At 41.3% G+C, this 22470-nt stretch overlaps 1 protein-coding gene across 1 annotated transcript in view; it reads right to left on the bottom strand.

The window, feature by feature from the left end:
• Positions 1-1139: 1139 nt before the first annotated feature.
• The window catches only part of TOX (thymocyte selection associated high mobility group box), a 269051-nt gene continuing 247720 nt past the window's right edge, over positions 1140-22470 (bottom strand). Inside the window, exons 7-9 of the mRNA XM_065399776.1 lie at positions 19403-19789; positions 2694-2845; positions 1140-1176 (exon numbers count right to left, since the gene is read on the bottom strand). Coding sequence (XP_065255848.1) covers positions 1140-1176; positions 2694-2845; positions 19403-19789 — 576 coding nt within the window. The remainder of the gene's footprint in view (positions 1177-2693; positions 2846-19402; positions 19790-22470) is intronic.

Below are 22470 nucleotides of genomic sequence, written 5' to 3'. Positions count from 1 at the left end.
CAAAGAAATGCAGAAATAAATGTTGGGTACTTTCATCTTCTGCCAGAAAACGCAGGTTTGGCTTGATTCATGTCATTGAAAAACTAAATAAAATATTCACATCAGTTGTGAATAATTTTTTGCCAGCAAAAGTTAACGCAAAGAAACCTCTTTAAAATGCTAACAAATTTACTTACAAACACCTATATTTATTATTTCATAAATAGGCGCAACAGGTTCCATTAAAAAAAGATTAAATACAGACACAGTATGAAGAAACAATAATACATAGCCATATGTAAAGGTTATAATTTAGCTGTCTCCAATCTGTTTCTGCATCTAATAAAATATCAGGTAAGCATTTGGCAGTTTTATACATAAAAGGACTTAAATGATGTTTACTAACCATTACACGTAACGTGATTTTTTAAAAAAAAGCATTTTTAGGCAGTATAAAATAAATGTGTTTGTGCTCTTTCCCAAGACTAGTTTTTTTCACCCTTTTATCTATTTAATGAGACAAAGCCAATATTTTTAATTAACATCATTTGGGAATACTATTTTTTCCAAATACTTTGAAAATATAGAACTATTAGTCAGTTGTTTAAAAATGAAGTAAAAATATGAATGTTTGCCAATTTAACCCCTATTGTGAGCCAGTTTCAATTACAATTAGCTACAAAAACATTCACATTTTATACTCGAGGAGAGTGTAACATAGATGCTATTTACAAACTTGCTATGACTGCTACATCAAGCCATTTAAAAAGTCTTTAGTAGTTTCATATAAACACCCATTATGAAAACCAATGGAAAATCCAGGACTTTTATCTACAGTTGCTAAGGCAGTTACTAGCGCAGCACTTCACAGCAAAAACCAACATAAAATCTGAGTAGTCCAATTTTCCTTCAGGAAAGAAGAAAAGCAATGTCCGTTAAAGGATCTCTGAGAAAAAAAATAAAATAAAATAAAAAAAGAAAGAAAGAAAGAAGCAAGACTATTTTTTCCAGAGTGGGTGACCCACAAGCTCAAATAGTCCTAAGTGCTTAGCAACTTGTATTTTCTAATAAAATGCAGAACTGCCTTGACTGCATAAAGCAATCCGTGATGAAAAGACTTCCCTGCAATCCTCAACGGAAAGGAGAGGTTTTCCAGATTTTCAGGTAAGGTACAGTGCTTTGTCCCTCTGCATGCCCCTGTTCAAAAAGAAATAGAGCAAACACTTTTTAAACCTGTCAAATTTTTATTAGTTCTACCACCTCACAAGAAAGAAACTTGTCATATTTCGGGCGTCACTAGTTTGAATCTCCCACTGAAGTACTGGTTGCACTGCTCTAACAAAAATAATAAAAATACTAACCATAATTTGTACCTCCATAGCATGACTGGAGAATCACCAAGTGCACTACCTATGTGACTGAAATAACCTCCCAGCACCCAGCGAGGTAGGGAAATGTTTTGATCCCCATTTTTCAGATAAGGAAACTGAGGTGCAGAAAGATGAAGTGACTTGCTCAAGATGACACAGGAAGGTTGCGGAAGAGGCAAGCACAGAACTATTGTTTCCTGGCTCCCACGGGGGGCCTTCAGCCAAGGTTCTCTCTGTACATAGATGTCCACCTTCTTGCACAGGGGTGTGTATGATGTGAAGAGGGGCTGTAAGCAGCCTCTGCAGTGGGGAGGCATGCCAGAGGCTGAGAAGGGGCAGGCTAGGGGTCTGAGTATATTAGGCACAGTAACTACCTGCTGAAGACTGACTGGGAATCCATACAAAAGGTAAGATAGCTATTAGCAACATTCCTCCTTGAATTGCCTCCCCCCACCCACATGTCGGGGATTCCTGGAGTAGCCTGAGGAGTCTGTCATCATGGCTCCATTGGAGTTGTGCTGCCTGGGATCTAGCAGAGAGGGTCTGAAGGGGCACCATGGTAGAGGTATAGAGCTTCCGTGTGGATGACACTGTGGATATGTCTACACAGCAAAGAAAAACCTGCGTCTGTCCCGAGCCAGCTGACTTGGGCTGGGACTGTGGGGTTGTTTCATTGCTGTGCAGAGTTCCAGGTTTGGGCTGGAGCCCGAGCTCTGGAAACCTCCCACCCTGCAGGGTCCTACAGCCTGAACTCCAGCCCGAGCCCAGAAGTCTACACAGCAATGAAACAGCCCTGCAGACGGAGCCCAGCGAGCCCGAGTCGGGTGGCGGGGTTTTCTTTGCTGTGTAGACACACCCTGTGTCTCTGTTGAATCCCCTGAGATTCATTCTTTTCTGTTCTGATACCAGGCCCAGCACTATAATATCTGAGCATCATGGCACTTGTTCCACTGGGCGAAAAATTCCACCCAGTGATGGAAGAATTTGTAAGAAAATTCTATGAGGGGAGACTTGTGACATTTCCCTCTTAGCACAGCCCTGATCAAGCAGGAAGGAGTGATCTGTCCCTCCCAATCTTACCCTTTAATGATCAAATTGCAGTTCTCTGGCAAATTTAAGTTTTCCAGAAGTAAAATGCACTTATTTGAGAGCAATCTTTAACTGTATGTGTTAAGCACTTGCTTTCATACAGTAATTCAACTACTGAATAAACACAGCACCAATACAGATGCCCTTCTAAAAAAAATCAGTAGAGAAACAGGCAACAGAGCTATTTCCCACCCCCGCCAGACATTTGTGTCATAAAGGTTGCTCAACACCAGGTGGCATTCATTGGCTGCTTACCCATTACTGCAGTAGTCATTATTCCAGTCCACAGTCTGTGCTGGAGGATTTCTGCACCCTGAACGAACATACTCCATTGCTTGGGTAACAACTTGTGCAGCTGTAGATGTAGGGTTGATGATATTCTGATAATCAGGCTGAAGAGTAAATCCCTGTAAGAAAAAGGAAGCCAATACAATGTACAATAAACGAAGCAGTAGTTTAGGTGCAAAAATCTTTTAAAAGTAGCATGTGCAGAACAAAATATCAGAGTCCTTTTCCTTGTATTTATACTCTGATTTGGCAAACTTAAAACAGGCAGAAAACGTGTGTGGGTGTTTTTTATTTTTTAGAAACTTTTCCTTGATTTTGGAAACAAACAAACAAAACAAAACACACCAAATTGTTAGATAACACACAGTTATAGTATGGAACTAAGAGCCATGGAACAGAAACAATTTAAAGCTAAGAGGACAACTCAATCAACTCGGGGGAAAATAAAGTCTGTTTGCTTCTTAGAGCTTGCATTTTGATTAAACTAAGGATACACTAGTAGTTAATTCCCAGAATATGCAACAGAATCTTTTTGAAGGATGCAGACAGCAGGTGGCTGAGTGTTTTATTAGACTACACCTATTCACATATTGTTCTCTAAACCCTTTTTCTTCGTTCAGTCACAAAGGGACCATCTGCTTCTTCTTTTATTTGTACTTCTTTCTCAACTAAACAAAAATTCAACCAAAGCTTTTTAACAGTTGGGCAACTAATGTAGTGAAAGCTGTTTGAAACCAAGGAGAGGAGAAAACAAACGGAGGATGGAAAGAAATGTATATATTTTTTAAAAAATGAAATATTTAGTAATTGAAAAGAGATAAAGGTTTTTGGCATATTCTTTCAATATAGTAGCGTGTTTAAATGCTGTCTTTCAAAACTAGCAGAGTTGTTAGAATTTCAAGGGTACCAGGTATTGATTTACTATACCAAGTTTATCCTAAATAAACATAAAGAATGTTTCTATAAAATTAGAAATACTTCATAGTTTAGAACATATGAATGTAGTATGAAACCAACCAGTGGTTGCTGGAAAAAAATGGAGACCAAACTCAGTGCTGGGGCAAGCAGGTATAATTCCCTTTGAAGTCAATAGAAGGTGCACTGCTAAAGCAAAGGCTGAATTTGGTCTAAAATATTTAGTTTGAAAATCCACTCTTTCTGGCCAGAGTTCATGTATGGCATGCTTGTGACTAAATGCATGACTTTTCAGTTGTATTTGTTAGTTTAAGTGGTTTGTATGTGGTTGCTTTATATACACTTTGTAGTAGGACAGGCTGCTAGGGAGATTTATTTCCTGTTTCTGGTTTAATAACTGAGCCATGTTGTTTTTTTTTTCAAAAAGAAAGAAAGAAAGAAAGAAAGAAAAATTGTAGTTTCTGTTAGGCCCCTAGGAATGAGCCTCCTTTAAAAACAAAATGAACAAAATGTCACTTCCCTCTTCTAATCACTCCACTGGCCCCCATTTTTCACTGCATTATATTCAAGTTTCTTAGTCTTATCTTCAAAGCCTTTTAGAGCTCTGTCCCCCCCACACTTATCTGCTGTTATGACTTATCATGTCCACCAATCACTCTATTAAAAATGCTAGCCTTGATCACCAACTTATCCACTTCTCCTACAACCTTCTTCAGACCTTCTTCCACACTGCCTCCTATGCATAGTATGCCCTTCAAGAATTGATTCATAAGGTCAGTACCCTTTTCTCTTTCAAATCCTTCCAGAAGACCCACTTCTTCTGTGAGGGATGCCTGCAAGAAACTGGCCAACTAACGGTGGATAGGTTGAGGGATAATGGGGTATAGCTGATGTGTAACATATATATGGTTGTGTACAAAAGATATACACATTTTTGTTGTTACTCTCTCACCCTCGCTATGTAAGTTGCTTGTCTTCTTAGGCCCTGATCCTTCAAGCCAAACTGTATGGGCCAACCCCCATTGCATTGTGGAGTCTTAGGCTGAAAGTTCTTCAGCTGTACGGACTTTGTCTTCCTGGATGTGAATTGTGTTAACCTAGTTGAGGCACTACTGGAATACAAATAATGCTTCATAATAACAAACAATAAGTGAGTTACATTCTGTGCTCTTTAATTGAGCAAAACTCCTATTGACTCTGATCAGAGTTTTGCTTTATTGAAGATCATAGAATTGGGTCTTGTAATATTATCATCATAATTTGTATATAAAACACTTGTCTTGGGGCCATTTCTAATTCAGTTGCAAGAGGAAACTATATAAAAGAGCATATTCTCAGGCATTTAGAATTACCTTTGTACCTTGGAGGTACATCCTCCTTAGTGATCTATTACCAGTCTTTATGAAGCAAACATATACACAGGACCATCTGATAGTGTTGGTAGCTCTAGCCACCTGTTTTAGAGAAGCACGGAGCTGAACAGGCATAGAGAATCAAATATACTTTCTGTCTAAGACAGATGGTTCCCCAAGGTCAGAGGGAGAGAACAACAGTACAACACCGTAAACACTTTGGCTAGACTAAGGATGAATAAACATCTTCAGAGTGGAAGGATGTTCTGTGGCGAAGGCACTGGCCTGGTACTGATTGGGCTCCAATTCCAGGCTCTGCCCCAGAGTTCCTATGTGACCTTGGACAAGTCACTTTGGCTCCAGTTCAGCAAAGTTTGTGCACATGAATAGTCTGACACAGTTGGTACTATTTGTGCTGAAATGTAAGCATATGCTTAAGTGCTTTGTTGGATCAGAGCCTTAATCCTGCTACGCCTCAGTTCTCCCATCTGTAAAACGGGGTAATAATTCTTCTTTTTCTGCAACCTTTGTCTGTCATATCTATGCCAGGCTTCATTGAAGTTATCTACTCTCCTCAAATTAACTCCTCTTACGTCAGCCTATCTCAGGTGAGAGTGCTCACAACAAACAACTCCAAAGATGCTCAAACAACACTCAAGCTGCAGAGTGTTTGGATTACAGCACAGAGTCTCCAATGCATTTCTACCCTCAGCATCAGCAGCCCTTGAGCTTTGACCCACATCCCCTGATGGGTCAGCTAGCTCGAGTTTAACTGGAGCTAGAGAATTTTGTGTGTGGACGAGAGCTGGGTTATGGGCCCCACTTGAGTTATACCTCAAGCTAACACTGCAGTGAAGACATGCCTTTAAATTGTAAGCTCTTCGGGGGCAGGGACTGTCTCTTACTCTGTATGTACAGCACCTGGCAAAATGGGGCACTGATCTTGGTTAAGGCTTTGTAGGGCTACTATAATACAAATGATAATTTACATTGTTGAGCACATATACACCAAAGCGAAAGATAATTTAAGAATTTCAGAACTACTCAAAATAAAGGGCTAATAAATGATGATCATATCCAAAATGTAAACAATAAATATTTCAGCCTTTTCATGAATCCTGGAAGTATATATCTGCATAACATAGGAAGACAGCCTCATATTAGGCCTGTAGTAAATATTTGTGCATTATTTGTGTAAGTCCTTAACACACAATGATGAAATAAAAAGTGTTCAGAAAATGAGTGCTTAGAGGTCTAATTAAACAATGCTGAATGTTTTGCATTGTAATGCTCAAGAGAAAATCACCAACTGTTTTGCAACATGCCTAGAATTTTAAATTTCATTTTCCTGTGCCAGATTGAAATAAAAATAGGGAACTTGATAAAGATTAATTTGGTGTCAGAAGGGACATTTGCTCTTTAATTAGATTTCTGTAGCCCTAGCTGTTTTGTTGCGCCACGATAGCAAGTCCTAAAAAGCCTGCAGCAGAACTAAACAGTGATCCTCATCTCCACACTTTACTGGGAACTAATTTCATTTCCTGCCTGTCTGGAGAGGTATTTTCAACAGGCATCAATGTTTTTGTCTTCACAACTGATTTATTCATCAATCTCAATGTGATTTTTTTAAACCTTTAAATTACATCCAAATCCTAAAGCATCTGTTTATTACACAAGGAAATTGAAAATCTGTCTGTGTGATATCATACAAAGATTTTTCCTTAAGGTTATAAAGGAAGTTGACAGATATTAATGACTTTTTTTCTCTTGACCTCATTCGAAGACATAGTGTAACGAAAAGGGGAAGAAATCTGGACAAATACAGCAGGCCCATGAGTTTATTTTATAAAATATGTAGTAGAAAAAATGAGACTATTATTTCTGGCAGGCTAGGCAATCACATTGCAGTATACATTTATTTTCTTTAAAAAACCAACAACCAAAGGTATACGGAAATGAGCTGTTATTTAAAAAAAAAAACCCAGAGTGTACATTAATCTTCTGCCTTTTTTCGATATACACTATACGGATTCCTGCATCCATGGGCATTAGACATTAAGAGCCTTGTTTTAGCTGCCCCTGCATGTGTACAAAGGTGGGACAGAGGTAATAAAGAGCCTTCCTCCACTTTGTGCCCCACTGCAGGGCCAGTCACCATCAGGAGGTGAAGGAAGAAAGCAGGTGCTGTGCTTGGACTAATTCCAGTAGCAATGCTAGGCTAGCCTTCCCAGTGAGGTCAAGGAGTGGCTGGGAGACGACGAGACCATGTCCCCATCCTTCTCCGCACAAGCCGACAGAGTTCAGCAAGTTTGAGAGTGGGGAGTTAACAGGAGGGAGCACCAATGTTTGTAGAGGCAAATGGCAAACGGGCTCCTACTTCAACATGTGTTTCCCCTGAACCCCAGAGGAATTTTGGTTGATTCAGCCAGAATTCTTCACAATGCCCAAAGTGAAGCCAATGGCTTAAAGCTGATATCTGATCCACAGGACACAAGTAATTTTATTGATCATGGGCCAAATGTTGCCCTCCCTAAATCAGTGAAAAATCCTCTTAGCTTCATTGGGAGTTTTATCTGTGTACAAAGACTGCCGAATTCGCTCCAGCAGGCCAAATTCTATCCTTAGAACTGACCGTCTCAGAGCAGATGCTGATATTAAGTAATAATATCAAGACACTATATGCAAAGGTGTCTTCCACAGGTAAATTACATTTTACCACAAATCACCATGCTCCAATTAATGCAGCTCTGATTCTAGAAACCTCTAGTGCTCTCAGAAAGCAAAAAAACCATGTGAACTTTAGGAGATAGTTCGGGTCACATAGAGCCAAAAGATGAAATACTGCATATACTACTCTCCCAAAAAACAATTTAAATCCTGCTTGAGTAATGCAAATTATAACGGACCCCTCATTCCTTTTTACTGTGCATCTACTAGGGAGATGTGTAGATGTATGTCTGCACCAGTTGTAATAATAATAAAATGATAAAAAGCCTATATGATCACGCATAGGTGCTGAATCCGTGGGTGTTCCGTGGGTGGAGCACCCATGGAAAAAAAATTGTGGGTGCTCAGCACCCACCGGCAGTCCCATGGATCAGCCTCTCCCCTTCCACCTCTACTGGCTACCAGCGGGCCTGCCGATTAGCGCCTCCCCCTCCCTCCAAGCGCCTTCTGCTCACCGCAATCAGCTGTTCAGCAGTTTGCAGGAGATGCTGGAGGGGAGGGAGAGGAGCGGGGGCAGGAAGAGGCAGGGGGAGGGGGTGGAACAGGGTGGGGCAGGGGTGGGAAAAGGTGGGGTGGGGAGGATGGGAGCAGGAAGAGGTGAGGCGGAGTGGAGGGTTTGGGGAAGGGTGGAACGGGAGTGGGGCCTGGGGCGGAGTGGGGCTCGAGCACCCCCCAGGAACTGGGGAAGTCAGTGCTTCTGTGATCATGATATGATAGTGATAAACCAGCACTGTTTCTGTAAAAGGAAAATCATGCCTCTCTAATCTACTAGAATTCTTTGAGTATGTCAACAGCTGATAAAGGAGAATCTGTTAAATAATGTATTTGTACTTTGAATAAACCTTTGACAAAGTTCCTCACCAGAAAGTATAAGGAAACTCTGGCAAGAAGTCATGGGGTGAGAAGTAAAGCACGGTCAAAGAACAAAAGTTAAGAGTAGGAATAAATGGTCAATTTCCATATAGCAAAAGGTTATCAAAGGAGCACCTCCAGGATCTGCACTATGATTAGTGTTGTTTAATATATTTATTAATAATCTGGAAAAAAGGAGTGAAGTATGAGGTGGTCTACCTTGCAGATGACAACAATTATTTAGGTTAGTCAAGACTAGAGAAGACTGTGAAGAATTTCTAAGAGATCTATCAGTGCTTGATGTACAGGTAATAGATGAAATTCACTTTGACCTATGCAAGTTACAAGACATTAGAAGGGATCATTTGAATTACTTGTACATATTAATGGGTTCTAAATTAACTACAACCACTCAGGAAAAAAAGCTGACCACCCGTATGGATAGTTTAATGTAAACACATGTTCACTGTGCAGTGTTGTGGTGAATAAAGCAAAAAAAAATGTTAGGATGAATAAAGACTGGGATAGAAAATACTGAAAATATTATAGTCATTCTGTACATCGATGGAATGGTCTCACCTGGACTACTGTGTTCAGTTCTAGTCACCCCATCTCAACTATGATATAGCAGAAATAGAAGGGCTTTAGGGAAGCACAATGAAAATAATCAGGGGCAATAAAACAGCTCTATATGAGGAGAATCTGAAAAGGCTGGGACTGTTTAGTTCAGACTGGAGATGAATAAGAGGAGGTATAACAATAATGGACGCTATACAGGAGTTAATTCAGGCAGTCCTATTCACTCGCTTATAATACTAGAATGAGAAACCCTTCAATGAAACTCAAATACAACCAGTTAAAAATTGATAAAGGATTTTGTTTTTTCCAATAGTGTAAAACTAACCTATGGAACTCTTTTGTACAAGATATCGTTGCAACTAAGAGTTTAGAATAAATACATAAATAAAAAGCAGATATTTTTGTATGGATAATGAGAGCATGCACAGTTGTATTAGGTAGGATAAAAACATTAAGCATATCAACTTTCAATGTTTCACGTCAAAAGCCAACCACTAATTCTAGGGCGTTAGGAAAATACTTTCCTGATGGGCAGGTAATTCCACAATATTCCACTGTGAGGTTACTCTCAAGTTCCTCGGAAGCATCTATTACTAGTGATTGTCAGAGACAAGATAGTGGACTGGATACTACTGGTCTGATCTGGTATGGCAATCCTTATGTTTTTAGTACAGCTACAGATCTACAATTCTTAATTATACATTTATTTTTAAACAATTTTATTCTTTTAAATTAATTTAATATCATTTTAAAAGAATAAAATTTGTAAATATAGTAAATTAATTATGTAATTAAACTAAATTTAACATTCTGTACGACAAGTTGTCTATCTGTTCTTAAAAATATACTTAAACATATAAATGAATGTTAAACAAACATTACAAAATACAGTCCATTGAATAGACTTTGCAGCGTCTCAGGCAGTTTGTAGCCTTCAAATACAAAATGGCACCATAAGATGTATGTACTCCATCCCACACATGCTTCATGATATTTAGAGGGGAAATGTAGCCATTTTCCTAAGATCAGCAGCACAGCCTTTCAACAGGTAATAAGTACCTGTCACCATGAATGAAACTCAGAAACCTCTCAGAAAATGCACATTAGGAATCAGGCCTGCAGCAGAGCTAGTCTCTAGGCAACCCACAACAGCAGTTGGCCTGCAGCTGGTTGCCTGATTGGCTACACCACCACATTGGCTGGAAGGGCCAGCAGACTGACTCTTAAGCCAGCAAGCTCCAGCAGCTCACTGGCTGCTCAATGCTCACACCCACCACTGTGAGGAGTGGGCTGACAGCGTGCCTTGATTCTCTTGAGACCGTCAGCATTCTTGTGCACAACACCCCAGCCATATCAGTTTTAACTGGCATTGGAATCCAGGCAAGTCCCCTAGACCCGCACACACCTCTCCAATGCAGAGAAGTACCGACACTGGATGTTAGGCCTATGCTTATACTGAGGGGATCCCAGCCATCTTGTTTTGACATGCCTGGCATAGACTTTGGCAGCACTGAGGCTGGGAAACACTAGGCTCCCAGCCCCAAGGAGCTGGTCTGTGCTGGTTAGGTCTTCCCCTCCCCTGGTAGTCCTCAGAACCCACAAGCCATAGTCAGCAGAGCCGGACCATCAAGCCAGTTTTTGATGATGCTCCAAATATGTCTACTGATTCAACTATTGGCAAGCCCCAACATTCACCAAGAGGCCCTCGTTGACTCGGGGGCCTTGGGTAATTTTATGGACCTGAACTTTGCTGAGGTCCATGCAATTCCCACCATACACAAGAATTCTCCAGATCTGGTTGAGACTGCTGATGCGTCCCTTCTCTCCTTGGGAGACAAGACCTGCCAGTGATAGTTGTCACTCTCTGGGGTCATCAGGAAACCCTCAGATTTGGGCTAATCTGGGCCCCCCATGCTCTGGAAATTGTAGGTATGCCCTGGCTTACTATCCAATACCTCCACATTCGCTGGTGGAAGGAGACACTACACTTTAGTTCTTGATATTGCCGGCCGTCCTGCCTCCCAGGATCCAAGAACTGGACTGGTACGCTCTACACGTGATAATGCAAACCTCAGAGAGCAAGCCACCAGGACCCTCAGGGCCACTCACATCTCTGTCTGCCTCAGCTGAGATCCTCCACAAATACCGTGACTCTGTTAATGTTTTTGACAAGGGAAAGGCAGACATTCTGCCCCCGCATCAGAATTATGACTCCCTCGATGACCTCCAACCTGTAGCAGAGATCCCAATAAGTCAGATATATGCCAGAACTTCAGACTCTCCCCATGTATTTGCAGGAGAACATACAGAAGGGTTTCATCTGCCCATCCACATCTCCGGCAAGTGCCCCAATCTTTTTTGCCAAGAAGATGGATGACTCATTGTGGCCTTGTATCGATTATGGGGCCTCAACAAAGTGACCATACGAAACTGCTCACTGCTCCCCCTCATAAGCAAACTCAGACTGGCTACATGCAGCTCACATTTTCACTAAGTTAGACCTGCAGAGGCCTATAACCTGGTGTTTGTGTGCAAGGGAGATGAATGGAAGACTGGCTTTCATACTCAATATGGTCACTATGAATATCTGGTCATGCCGCTCAGCCCATGCAATGCTCCAGCAACTTTTCAACACTTTATGAATGATATATTTTGGGATATACTGGACCAATCTGTCATTACTTACCTTGACTCCCTAATTTCTTCTGAGGACGAAGTTCTTCAGGACCAGCACCTGGGCGGCATTCTTGAAAGACTATGCCAGAATCACCTATGTATCAAGCTGGAGAAATGTGTATCTGACTGGGACATCCTTGAATTTCTCGGGTATATTATCTCATTCAACAGACTGGCAATGGAACCCCACAAAGTGGCAGCCAGCATGGAATGGGCGTGACCAAAGGATGCACACAGAATCCAATACTTCTTGGCTTTTGTTAACTTCTACAACTGATTTAGAGAGCTTTAAACTAGGAATTGGGGGAAGATGGTTGGGAGATGTCCAGGTAATCTCCACGCCGGATTTTAACATTGAAAGGGAAGAAAATGAAGTAGGAAAGGATACAGGTGTGGGTAGGAGAATGGACATACGGAGGAAGGGTAGTGTAGATACCATTCTAATAGGTGATACTGGTGGTAGAATGTCTGGGCCTAATTGGGTAAAGAATGTGAGCGAAGCCAAACAGCAAGAATTAAGATGTTTGTACACCAATGCAAGGAGTCTAGGTAACAAAATGGAGGAACTAGAGTTACTGGTGCAGGACGTGAAACCGGATTTTATGGGGATAACAGAAACATGGTGGAATAGTAGTCATGACTGGAGTACAGGTATTGAAGGGTATGTGCTGTTTAGGAAAGACAGAAATAAACGCAAAGGTGGTGGAGTAGCATTGTATATCAATGAGATAGACTGTAAAGAAATAAGAAGGGATGGAATGGATAAGACAGAGCCTGTCTGGGCAAAAATCACATTGGGGAAGAAAGCTACTAGAGCCTCCCCTGAGATAGTGTTTGGGGTGTGCTATAGACCACCAGGATCTGATTTGGATATGGATAGAGACCTTTTTAATGTTTTTAATGAAGTAAATACTAATGGGAATTGTGTGATCATGGGAGACTAACTTCCTAGATATAGACTGGAGGACAAGTGCTAGTAATAGTAATAGGGCTCAGATTTTCCTAGGATGCGATAGCTGATGGATTCCTTCACCAAGTAATTGCTGAACCAACAAGAGGGGATGCCATTTTAGATTTGATTTTGGTGAGTAGTGAGGACCTCATAGAAGAAATGGTTGTGGGGGACAACCTTGGTTCGAGCGATCATGAGCTAATTCAGTTTAAACTAAATGGAAGGATAAACAAAAACAGATCTGTGACTAGGGTTTTTGATTTCAAAAGGGCTAATTTTAAAAAAATTAAGGAAATTAGTTAGGGAAGTGGATTGGACTGAAGAACTTGTGATCTAAAGGCAGAGGAGGCCTGGAATTACTTCAAGTCAAAGTTGCAGAAACTATCAGAAGTCTGCATCCCAAGAAAGGGGAAAAAATTCATAGGCAGGAGTTGTAGGCCAAGCTGAATGAGCAAGCATCTCAGAGAGGTGATTAAGAAAAAGCAGAAAGCCTACAAGGAGTGGAAGATGGGAGTGATCAGCAAGGAAAGCTACCTTATTGAGGTCAGAACATGTAGGGATAAAGTGAGAAAAGCCAAAAGTCATGTAGAGTTGGACCTTGCAAAGGGAATTAAAACCAATAGTAAAAGGCTCTATAGCCATATAAATAAGAAGAAAACCAAGAAAGAAGAAGTGGGATCGCTAAACACGGAGGATGGAGTGGAGGTTAAGGATAATCTAGGCATGGCCCAATATCTAAACAAATATTTTGCCTCAGTCTTTAATGAGGAACTTAGGGATAATGGTAGGATGACAAATGGGAATGAGGATATGGAGGTAGATATTACCACATCCGAGGTAGAAGCCAAACTCGAACAGCTTAATGGGACTAAATCGGGGGCCCCAGATAACCTTCATCCAAGAATATTAAAGGAACTGGCACATGAAATTGCAAGCCCATTAGCAAGAATTTTTAATGAATCTGTAAACTCAGGGGTTGTACCGTATGTCTGGAGAATTGCTAACATAGTTCCTATTTTTAAGAAAGGGAAAAAAAGTGATCCGGGCAACTACAGGCCTGTTAGTTTGACATCTGTAGTATGCAAGGACTTGGAAAATTTTTTGAAAGAGAAAGTAGTTAAGGACATTGAGGTCAATGGTAATTAGGACAAAATCCAACATGGTTTTACAACAGGTAGATCATGCCAGACCAACCTGATCTCCTTCTTTTAGAAGATAACAGACTTTTTAGACAAAGGAAACGCAGTGGATCTAATTTACCTCGATTTCAGTAAAGCATTTTATACGATTCCACGTGGGGAATTATTAGCTAAATTGGAAAAGATGGGGATCAATATGAAAATTGAAAGGTGGATAAGGAACTGGCTAAAGGGGAGACTACAACAAGTTGTACTGAAAGGTGAACTGTCAGGCTGGAGGGAGGTTACTAGTGGAGTTCCTCAGAGATCGGTTTTAGGACCAATCTTATTTAATCTTTTTATTGTGGACCTTGGCACAAAAAGTGGGAATGTGCTAATAAAGTTTGCGGATGACACGAAGCTGGGAGGTATTGCCAATACAGAGAAGGACTGGGATATCATACAGGAAGATCTGGATGACCTTGTAAATTAGAGTAATAGTAATAGGATGAAATTTAATAGTGAAAAGTGCAAGGTCATGCATTTAGGGATTAATAACAAGAATTATTGTTATAAGCTGGGGACGCATCAGTTGGCAGTAACAGAGGAAGAGAAGGACTTCGGAGTATTGGTTGATCACAGGATGACTATGAGCCGCCAATGTGATATGGCCGTGAAAAAAGCTAATGCGGTCTTGGGATGCATCAGGTGAGGTATTTCCAGTAAAGATAAGGAGGTGTTATACAAGGCACTGGTGAGACCTCATCTGGAATACTGTGTGCAGTTCTGGTCTCCCATGTTTAAGAAGCATGAATTCAAACTGGAACAGGTACAGAGAAGGGCTACTAGGATGATCCAAGGAATGGAAAACCTGTCTTATGAAAGGAGACTCAAAGAGCTTGGCTTGTTTAGCCTAACCAAAAGAAGGCTGAGGGGAGATTTGATTGCCCTCTATAAATATATCAGAGGAATAAATACCAGGGAGGGAGAGGAATTATTTAAGCTCAGTACCAATGTGGACACAAGAACAAATGGATATAAACTGGCCATCAGGAAGTTTAGACTTGAAATTAGATGAAGGTTTCTAACCATCAGAGGAGTGAAGCTCTGGAACAGCCTTGCAAGGGGAGTAGTGGGGGCAAAAGACATATCTGGCTTCAAGACTAAGCTTGATAAGTTTATGGAGGGGATGTATAATGGGATAGCCTAATTTTGGCAATTAATTGGTCTTTGACTATTAGCGGTAAATATGCCCAATGGCTTGTGATGGGATGTTAGATGGGGTGGGATCTGAGTTACTACAGAGAATTCTTTCCTGGGTGTCTGGCTGGTGAGTCTTGCCCACATGCTCAGGGTTTAGCTGATTGCCATTATTTGGGGTCGGGAAGGAATTTTCATACAGGGCAGATTGGCAGAGGGTTTTTTTTGCCTTCCTCTGCAGCGTGGGGCATGGGTCATTTGCTGGGAGATTCTCTGCATCTTGAAATCTTTAAACCATGATTTGAGGACTTCAATGGCTCAGATACAGGTCTAATACAGGAGTGGGTGGGTAAGATTATGTGGCGTGCGTTGTGCAGGAGGTCAGACTAGATGATCATAATGGTCCCTTCTGACCTTAAAGTCTATGATTCTATGATTTATCCCAGGATTCTCTGTGTTGGCTGCTCTGCTCACAGCTCTACTACGGAAGGGAATTCGATTTGTATGATCCCCAGAAGCTCAGGTTGCTTTTGATAATCTGAAGCAGAGATTCATCAACGGCTCCCATCTGGATTCACCCAGACCCTGCCACACTGTTTATGGTGGAGGCAGATGCTTTGAACATTGCACTAGGGACAGTTCTAGCCCAATCCGATGCTCTCGAAGAGTGACTTCACCCATGCACATTTTACTCGTGAAAACTCACTCCTGCTGGGGGGAAATATGACATTCTGGACAAATAACTGCTGGCCATCAAAATGGACTTTGAACAATGGAGCCACCTTCTGGAAGAGGCTAGATTCCTTGTCCAAGTTCTCATAGATCATAAAAACTTGGAATATCTTAAGATGGCCAGGCACCTGAAAACACCTGCAGGCATGCTGGTCCCTCTTCTTCACGCAATTCAGGTTTGTGGTCACCTACCCTCCTGGGACAAAGAACAGGAAGGCAGATGCATTGTTGTGGAAGGATGAGAACTTTGATCCTGGAAAAGAAACTAGGTCCACAATCCTCGAGCCCTCAAACTTCATTTCTTCCATCATAGCCTCCAACCTGATAACCTCTATCCGTTCTTAGTTGCCCCGCGACCTCTTTGCCATCCAAATCCATCAAGCCTTAGACCAAGAGCAGGACCAGACCTCTGCCGCATTCATGTTCCAGGACAGGATCTGGTATCATAAAGGATGGATATATGTACCTGAAGGGTCTACTGAGCTTCAAGTCCTACAACTCTGCCATGATGCTCCCGTGGAGGGCCACTCTGGCTGTTCCAAGATGCAAGACCTAGTGTCTAGGAGCTTTTGGTGGTCAGCTGTATGTGTCTTGTTTTGCCTTACGTAGTCTCCTGTGATATTTGCACCCAGAACAAGACACCCTGTTCAAGACTGCTGGGTCTCCTCCAAACCTTACCCACTCTGCCCTGGTTTTGGGCTATCATTTCCATGTACTTTATCATGGAATTACCACCCTCCCAAGGCCACACTACAATTCTAGGGGTGATCAACCACTTAACCAAGATGCCACACTTTGTTGAATACCGGGCGCTTCCCTCTGCTCAGGAAACAGCCCACCTGTTTGTGAACAACATCTTTCCTCTTCATGGCTTGCCTATGGGTATGGTATCTGTCTGGGGACCAGGGTTTATTTCCTGCTTCTGGTGGGAATTCCCATGCCACCTGAGTATAAACATGCTAACCTCTATGGCCTATTACCCAAGCAACAATGGTCAGTCTGAGCACGACAATTAGATCCTAGAACAGAACCTATGTTACTTTCTAAACCAGGGGCCGGCAACCTTTCAGAAGTGGTGTGCCAAGTCTTCATGTATTCACTCTAATTTAAGGTTTCACATGCCAGTAATACATTTTAACATTTTTAGAAGGTCTCTTTCTATAAGTCTATAATATATAACTAAACTATTGTTGTATGTAAAGTAAATAAGGTTTTTAAAATGTTTAAGAAGCTTCATTTAAAATTAAATTAAAATGCAGAGCCCCCCGAACCGGTGGCCAGGACCCAGGCAGTGTGAGTGCCACTGAAAATCAGCTCGCGTGCTGCCTTCGGCACACGTGCCATAGGTTGCCTAACCCTGTTCTAAACTATCATCAAGATGATTGGCTCTCTTTGATCCCTCATGCTGAGTTTATCTAAAATAATGCCACCAACACCTCCACAAAGCAGACCCTCCTTTGCTAATTATGGTCTCCATCCTCACGTTCATCCACAGATCGCCTTGAAATTGTCCATGCCCATTGTCACTGAACTCACTGCCCACATCTAGTAGGTATACTAAGAACTCCAGAAGTAGTTAGAAGTCGCCAAGGCAACTTACAAATGGTATGTGAAGCGGTCCCACCAGCCAACACCAGGCTTTGAGGTAGGGGATAAGGTTTGCTTGTCCACCCGGAACCTGCGATCGACTTGCCCCTCTGCAAAGCTGGACCATCAGTAACTAGGACCCTTCCAGATCACTAAACAGATTAACCTTGTTACATTTAGGATACAGCTACCAGATTTCCTCCAATTCAGCCCACCTTCCACATCTTTCTTCAAAAACCCTTAGTCAAGAATCCCTTCCTATTTCATTCTACTCCCTACTCCCCCGCCTATAACTATCCACGTCCAAGAAGAATATGTTGTTTGGAATTTTCTAGACTTTTGCTGGGTCCGAGGAAAACTACAATATCTAATTCAATGATTCCTACTCCAATCACTAGGTTAGACTGCCTATGTCCCAGGTGCCTGACAGTGCATTGGGTATCTTTGATAGAAATGTCAGATTTCTTGAATGAGAAATACGGGTATTGATTCCCATTCCTATTTCAGGACACCATATTGTACGCTGCTTTTTTAATTTTGTGGGGAGTAGGCAAAAAGGGTCACATAATTTTTTATCACATTGTATGTTATGTCAGGAAAGCGAAAGGTACAGTATAACACAGATCTATTTATGGACTTCAGGATGCCTATTTTCTACCGTGTATGTTATGCCCCAGGCTAGAAATGGCACTGCACAACGTATGTAATATGTCGTAGCCAGCAGCTTTCTTTCCTTCTGGGTAATGTTCAACATGATGTAATGGAAGCTACTGAAGTCACATTTTATTTAATATATTTTGTTATATGTAATTTTTGAATAATGCACCATGGAACAATGTTTAGATTTATGTGATGATGATGATCATGGCATGGTGCCAATAACCAGATATGCTATTTAAAACCATTCAACTCCTGCATTGCACCTTCTATTAAGTATCATTGTAATATTCATGGAATAATCACGGTGAGATTTTCAAACCTGGATTCATAAATTGTGCCCACAAGCTTTGTGCATACAAGGCATTTGTATGAATAAATTGGGTATTTCAGAAACCTGGAAGGGCATAAAAAAAGAGCAGAAAACATTGAGCATGAAATGCAGTGATGGGCCTGCACCTTGCCTAGTGGGTGTAAAATACACCATTCTAACTTGGCAGGATTTTACACTCACTTTACAATGGTGCAAATGATTACACAAGGTGTAATGGAAAATCAGGCCCAATTACATCTAAATCTTGCGATCTCAAGATTCACACCTCCTTACTCCTCTCCCCAAAATAGTCAATTCTGGGCTATTTTTTAGAAAATAAAACTTTATTTACTGAGAGCCAGATCCTCTGTAAAATTATTTAGCTCCAGTGAAGTTGCACTGCTTTACATCACTGGAGGATTGGGACCTGAAAGTCCGTATCATGAGGTTTCCAGTATGTAGTCAGGCCATACTCAATCAGACTCCCACTGAAATTCAATGGGAATTTGTTAGAGCAGGGACTGAGTACGAAAATGAATAAAACTTTAATATGAACATCAGGAACTGGTCCCTTATTTCCAGTATCTTACTTTATAAACTGTGTCTTTAAATCAACATTTTTGAAAACTTAACATTTCACCTGTTCATTAGGTTATTTTCTACCTCACAGGCTGATTTCACTGAGTAACAGTAATATTTTTTGTAAAAGAAACTCCCTTTCCTGTGGGAGATATGGAATTTTCATGTTCAGGAGCCAATCTTCAGGGGCACTTGGTTAACTTTACTCACATGAGTTGTCCTGGTATAGCTCATGGGACTAGTCAGATGAGTAAAGTTGCTCACGTGCTCAAGTAGCTGCAGGACTGGGAGCTAGGACTTCAGTACTGGAATGTTGCAAAATTAAAGCTAAACCATGAATCAAAAAAACCGACATTAACTACTGAAAGACCAGTTTTACGGATTCAGATGGAAATCTGTTCCCCAAACAGATTGAAAGTTCATGATTTAGAACTTACTTGCTGCATTGTAGGTGAATGTAAAGCAGACTGGACCTGCATTGGGAGTTGGTTTCCAATGGACTGCTGCATTGTAATTGGCTGGTGTTGCTGTATGTTGAGATGCTGGTGGAGAGGTGGGCTAATCTGAAGCGGTGGAGGTGGGGACACAGCCATATTTGCTATGGAAACAGTCACTGGCATTTGGTTGTTGGGCTTGGGTGCGATATTCCTGGGGATATTAGCGTGCATGGCAGTTATGTGTGGATTCATTCCGGGTTGTTGGTGATAATGGGAGCTTAGGTACAGTGCGGAATGAGCCTGTGTGGGCCCATGGAACACTGACTGTTTTGAATTAATCATCTGAGGTGGTTGGGACGCCTTAACATCAACAGGTTCACTGTAGCTCTGTTGAGAAAACAAACAAACAAACAATCTTTAGAGACAGATAACAGCTGTTTTTCTGAGATCTATTTACTGCACAAATGAACCTCCGCATCATTCCATGCCTGACCAGAATACCTTAGTGTTCTGCAATAATAGTCTGAAGCACAGTGCAGTGATAATTTCCCGTAGCATACTGGAGAATTTTGTTCTATAACAAATACCCATGTTTCCCCTTTTGTTCTTTGCTCGTTATATGAAGAACTCCTTTATGACAGCACTCATCTCGGCAGCATACATCAGTCATGGAGATGCTACTTAAAATGTCCTTACAGCGGAGACTGGTTATTACTCTTAAATAAATAGAAATAAAGTTAACTCTCACACACCACACAGATTTTTCTTCACTCCTGTAAATACAACCCCTCTGCTTCCTGGCTTGACATTTTGATATTGCAAAACTTGGAAGTGATGTTACTGACATGATAAGCTACTCAACAAATGAAAATGTGGATCCAAACCTGCAACCCTTACTCACATAAGCAGTCATTACTTCTGTTATTAGTCCCCTTTAATTCAATGGGACCACTCATGCGAAGAAAGATTATTTGTGAGGTAATAAGGCAATAGGTGAATAGAGCACTGGACTGGGACTCAGGAGACTTGGTTCTGTTTCCATTCCTGGCTCTACCAGTGACCTGCTGGGTGACCGTAAGCACTTCCCTGCTCAGTGCCTCAATTTGCACATCTGTAAAATGAGGCTAATGATACTGACCTCATTAGTAAAGCACTTTGATATCTACTGATGAAAGCACCAGATAAGAGGCCGGTATTATCATGAAGGGTGGCAGGACTGGGCACTACGGTTCTGTCACTGAATCAAACTAAAATTCCAGTGTTGGCATATTTTATTTTTAAAATATTCTGTGTTAGGATTATATCTATGTCCACATCAACTGTGTTTTGTAGATTGCGAGTTTGGAAATAGTATAGGCATACTGAATAATTAATTTTTAAGCAGAACCCTCTCAATGAATCCAATGAAGGAGTTCTGCTTAAAAACTGATGGTACCATTTGGCCTATGTTTGACTACATGCAAACAAGAAAATTATCTCAATTGGCCCTGAATAATACAGCACCAAAATAAATGAACTGAGAAAATAAATAGAGCTTTTCAAAATAATTGCAGAGTTTGTCTTGTTTTCTTGAAGCAGTTATGAATATTTTCAATAATAAATAATTCTAATGTTTATATGTTGTTACTCTGAATTTCTACTAAATTTGTTCTTTTCCCCATGCACTCAGTTTCTTAGAACTTCCAATTGAGTTGTAAACTAGATATGTTCAAGTAAATGCCAAAAAGAGTTAAAGATTAGCCACTTAGTGCTTATGTGTGGGTACCTGAATAATAATTTAGCAGTTAAGGAAAGGTTGTGCAGTATTTATAACCAGTGAAAGGTGAAACATGCTGGAAAAAATAGTAAATGTCCCTCTGGATAAAGAAGTCACTGTATTAAAACACAGGCTGGAAGATGCATACATACCATTATCCTACCAATGCCATGTCATGTTTGTTTAGTTTATAAGTCAAAATAAGTTTCATGTTACTTTCAGCATCAGCTGAGCCTGTGAAAGTCTATTTGTATGCTTTCTGATGTATGTGCCATCACCAATAATCAACTAATATGCACATTACAGAAACTGGTTCATTATCTGTGATGATACACAATGAAAAAGATTATAACTTCATTTTCCCAAGTCAAGTTACAATACCGAAGCCGAAAACTTATTTTCTCCAGTAAACTAAGGAAAATTAAATAAAAATGATAAAAGGAATGCAAATCTCTTTCTCTCTCCGTGTACAGTATGCACTACACACACCCACATATACAGATTAAGATACAGACAAATGCACACATACACAAAATGAAACATGATACCTGAGAGCATATGCAAAATCCTTCCCAGTTTTACCAACAGCACATGCATAGCAGCAGGGCAGGATAGCAAAGGCAGTGAGGACTGGCTAAGAGGCCTGCCAAAGCCTCATAGATCCAAAAGGGTCTGCTGACTGAGGGGCCTGGTGAATATGCTGTGCTCCTCACATACTAGGAGTAATGCTGTATCTTTTTTAGAAAAACAATAAGGTCCCCTCAGGGTACATATTTTCCAGCTCTCTGTGTTGTCAGGATGTTTCCTTGATAGGGTGACCGTATGTCCCATTTTGGCTGGGACAGTCCCTTTTTTAAGCCCCGTCCCTGACATTGTGACTTTTTTTGGCAAAACTGGGCATTTGTCCTGTTTGCTTTTGCCAAATGAGTTGGCAAGAGCAAACAGGACAAATGCCCAGTTTTGCAAAAAGGTGGGGCGTGCCTCCCTAGGGAGGTGTGGAAGAATGTTGGGGTGTGTGAGTGGCAATGTTTTGGGGAGGGGGACAGGAGCCTGGCCAGTCTGTCTCTGCTATGTTCTGCCCCCCAATCAGGGAGCAATGGGGTAACACGTGCTCACTCTGCAGCCCAATCAGAGGGCAGTGCAGTCAGGGCCCTAATTCAAACTCTTCTCTGTCTGGGTCATGGAGCCGCAACTCGTGGGACCCAGACCCTACCGGGCAACCCGGCTGGTAAGTGCCTGACTGGGTTCCGCAGCATCTGCTTGTGCTGGGGCACCGAGTGTGGCATGGTCCCCCACCCCCGCCACAGCCTCC

The sequence above is a fragment of the Emys orbicularis genome, chromosome 2 (assembly GCF_028017835.1).
Source record: "Emys orbicularis isolate rEmyOrb1 chromosome 2, rEmyOrb1.hap1, whole genome shotgun sequence".
Taxonomy (NCBI): domain Eukaryota; kingdom Metazoa; phylum Chordata; order Testudines; family Emydidae; genus Emys; species Emys orbicularis.
The sequence above is the reverse complement of the archived record's forward strand: the minus strand, read 5'-3'. Positions and strand labels throughout refer to the sequence as shown.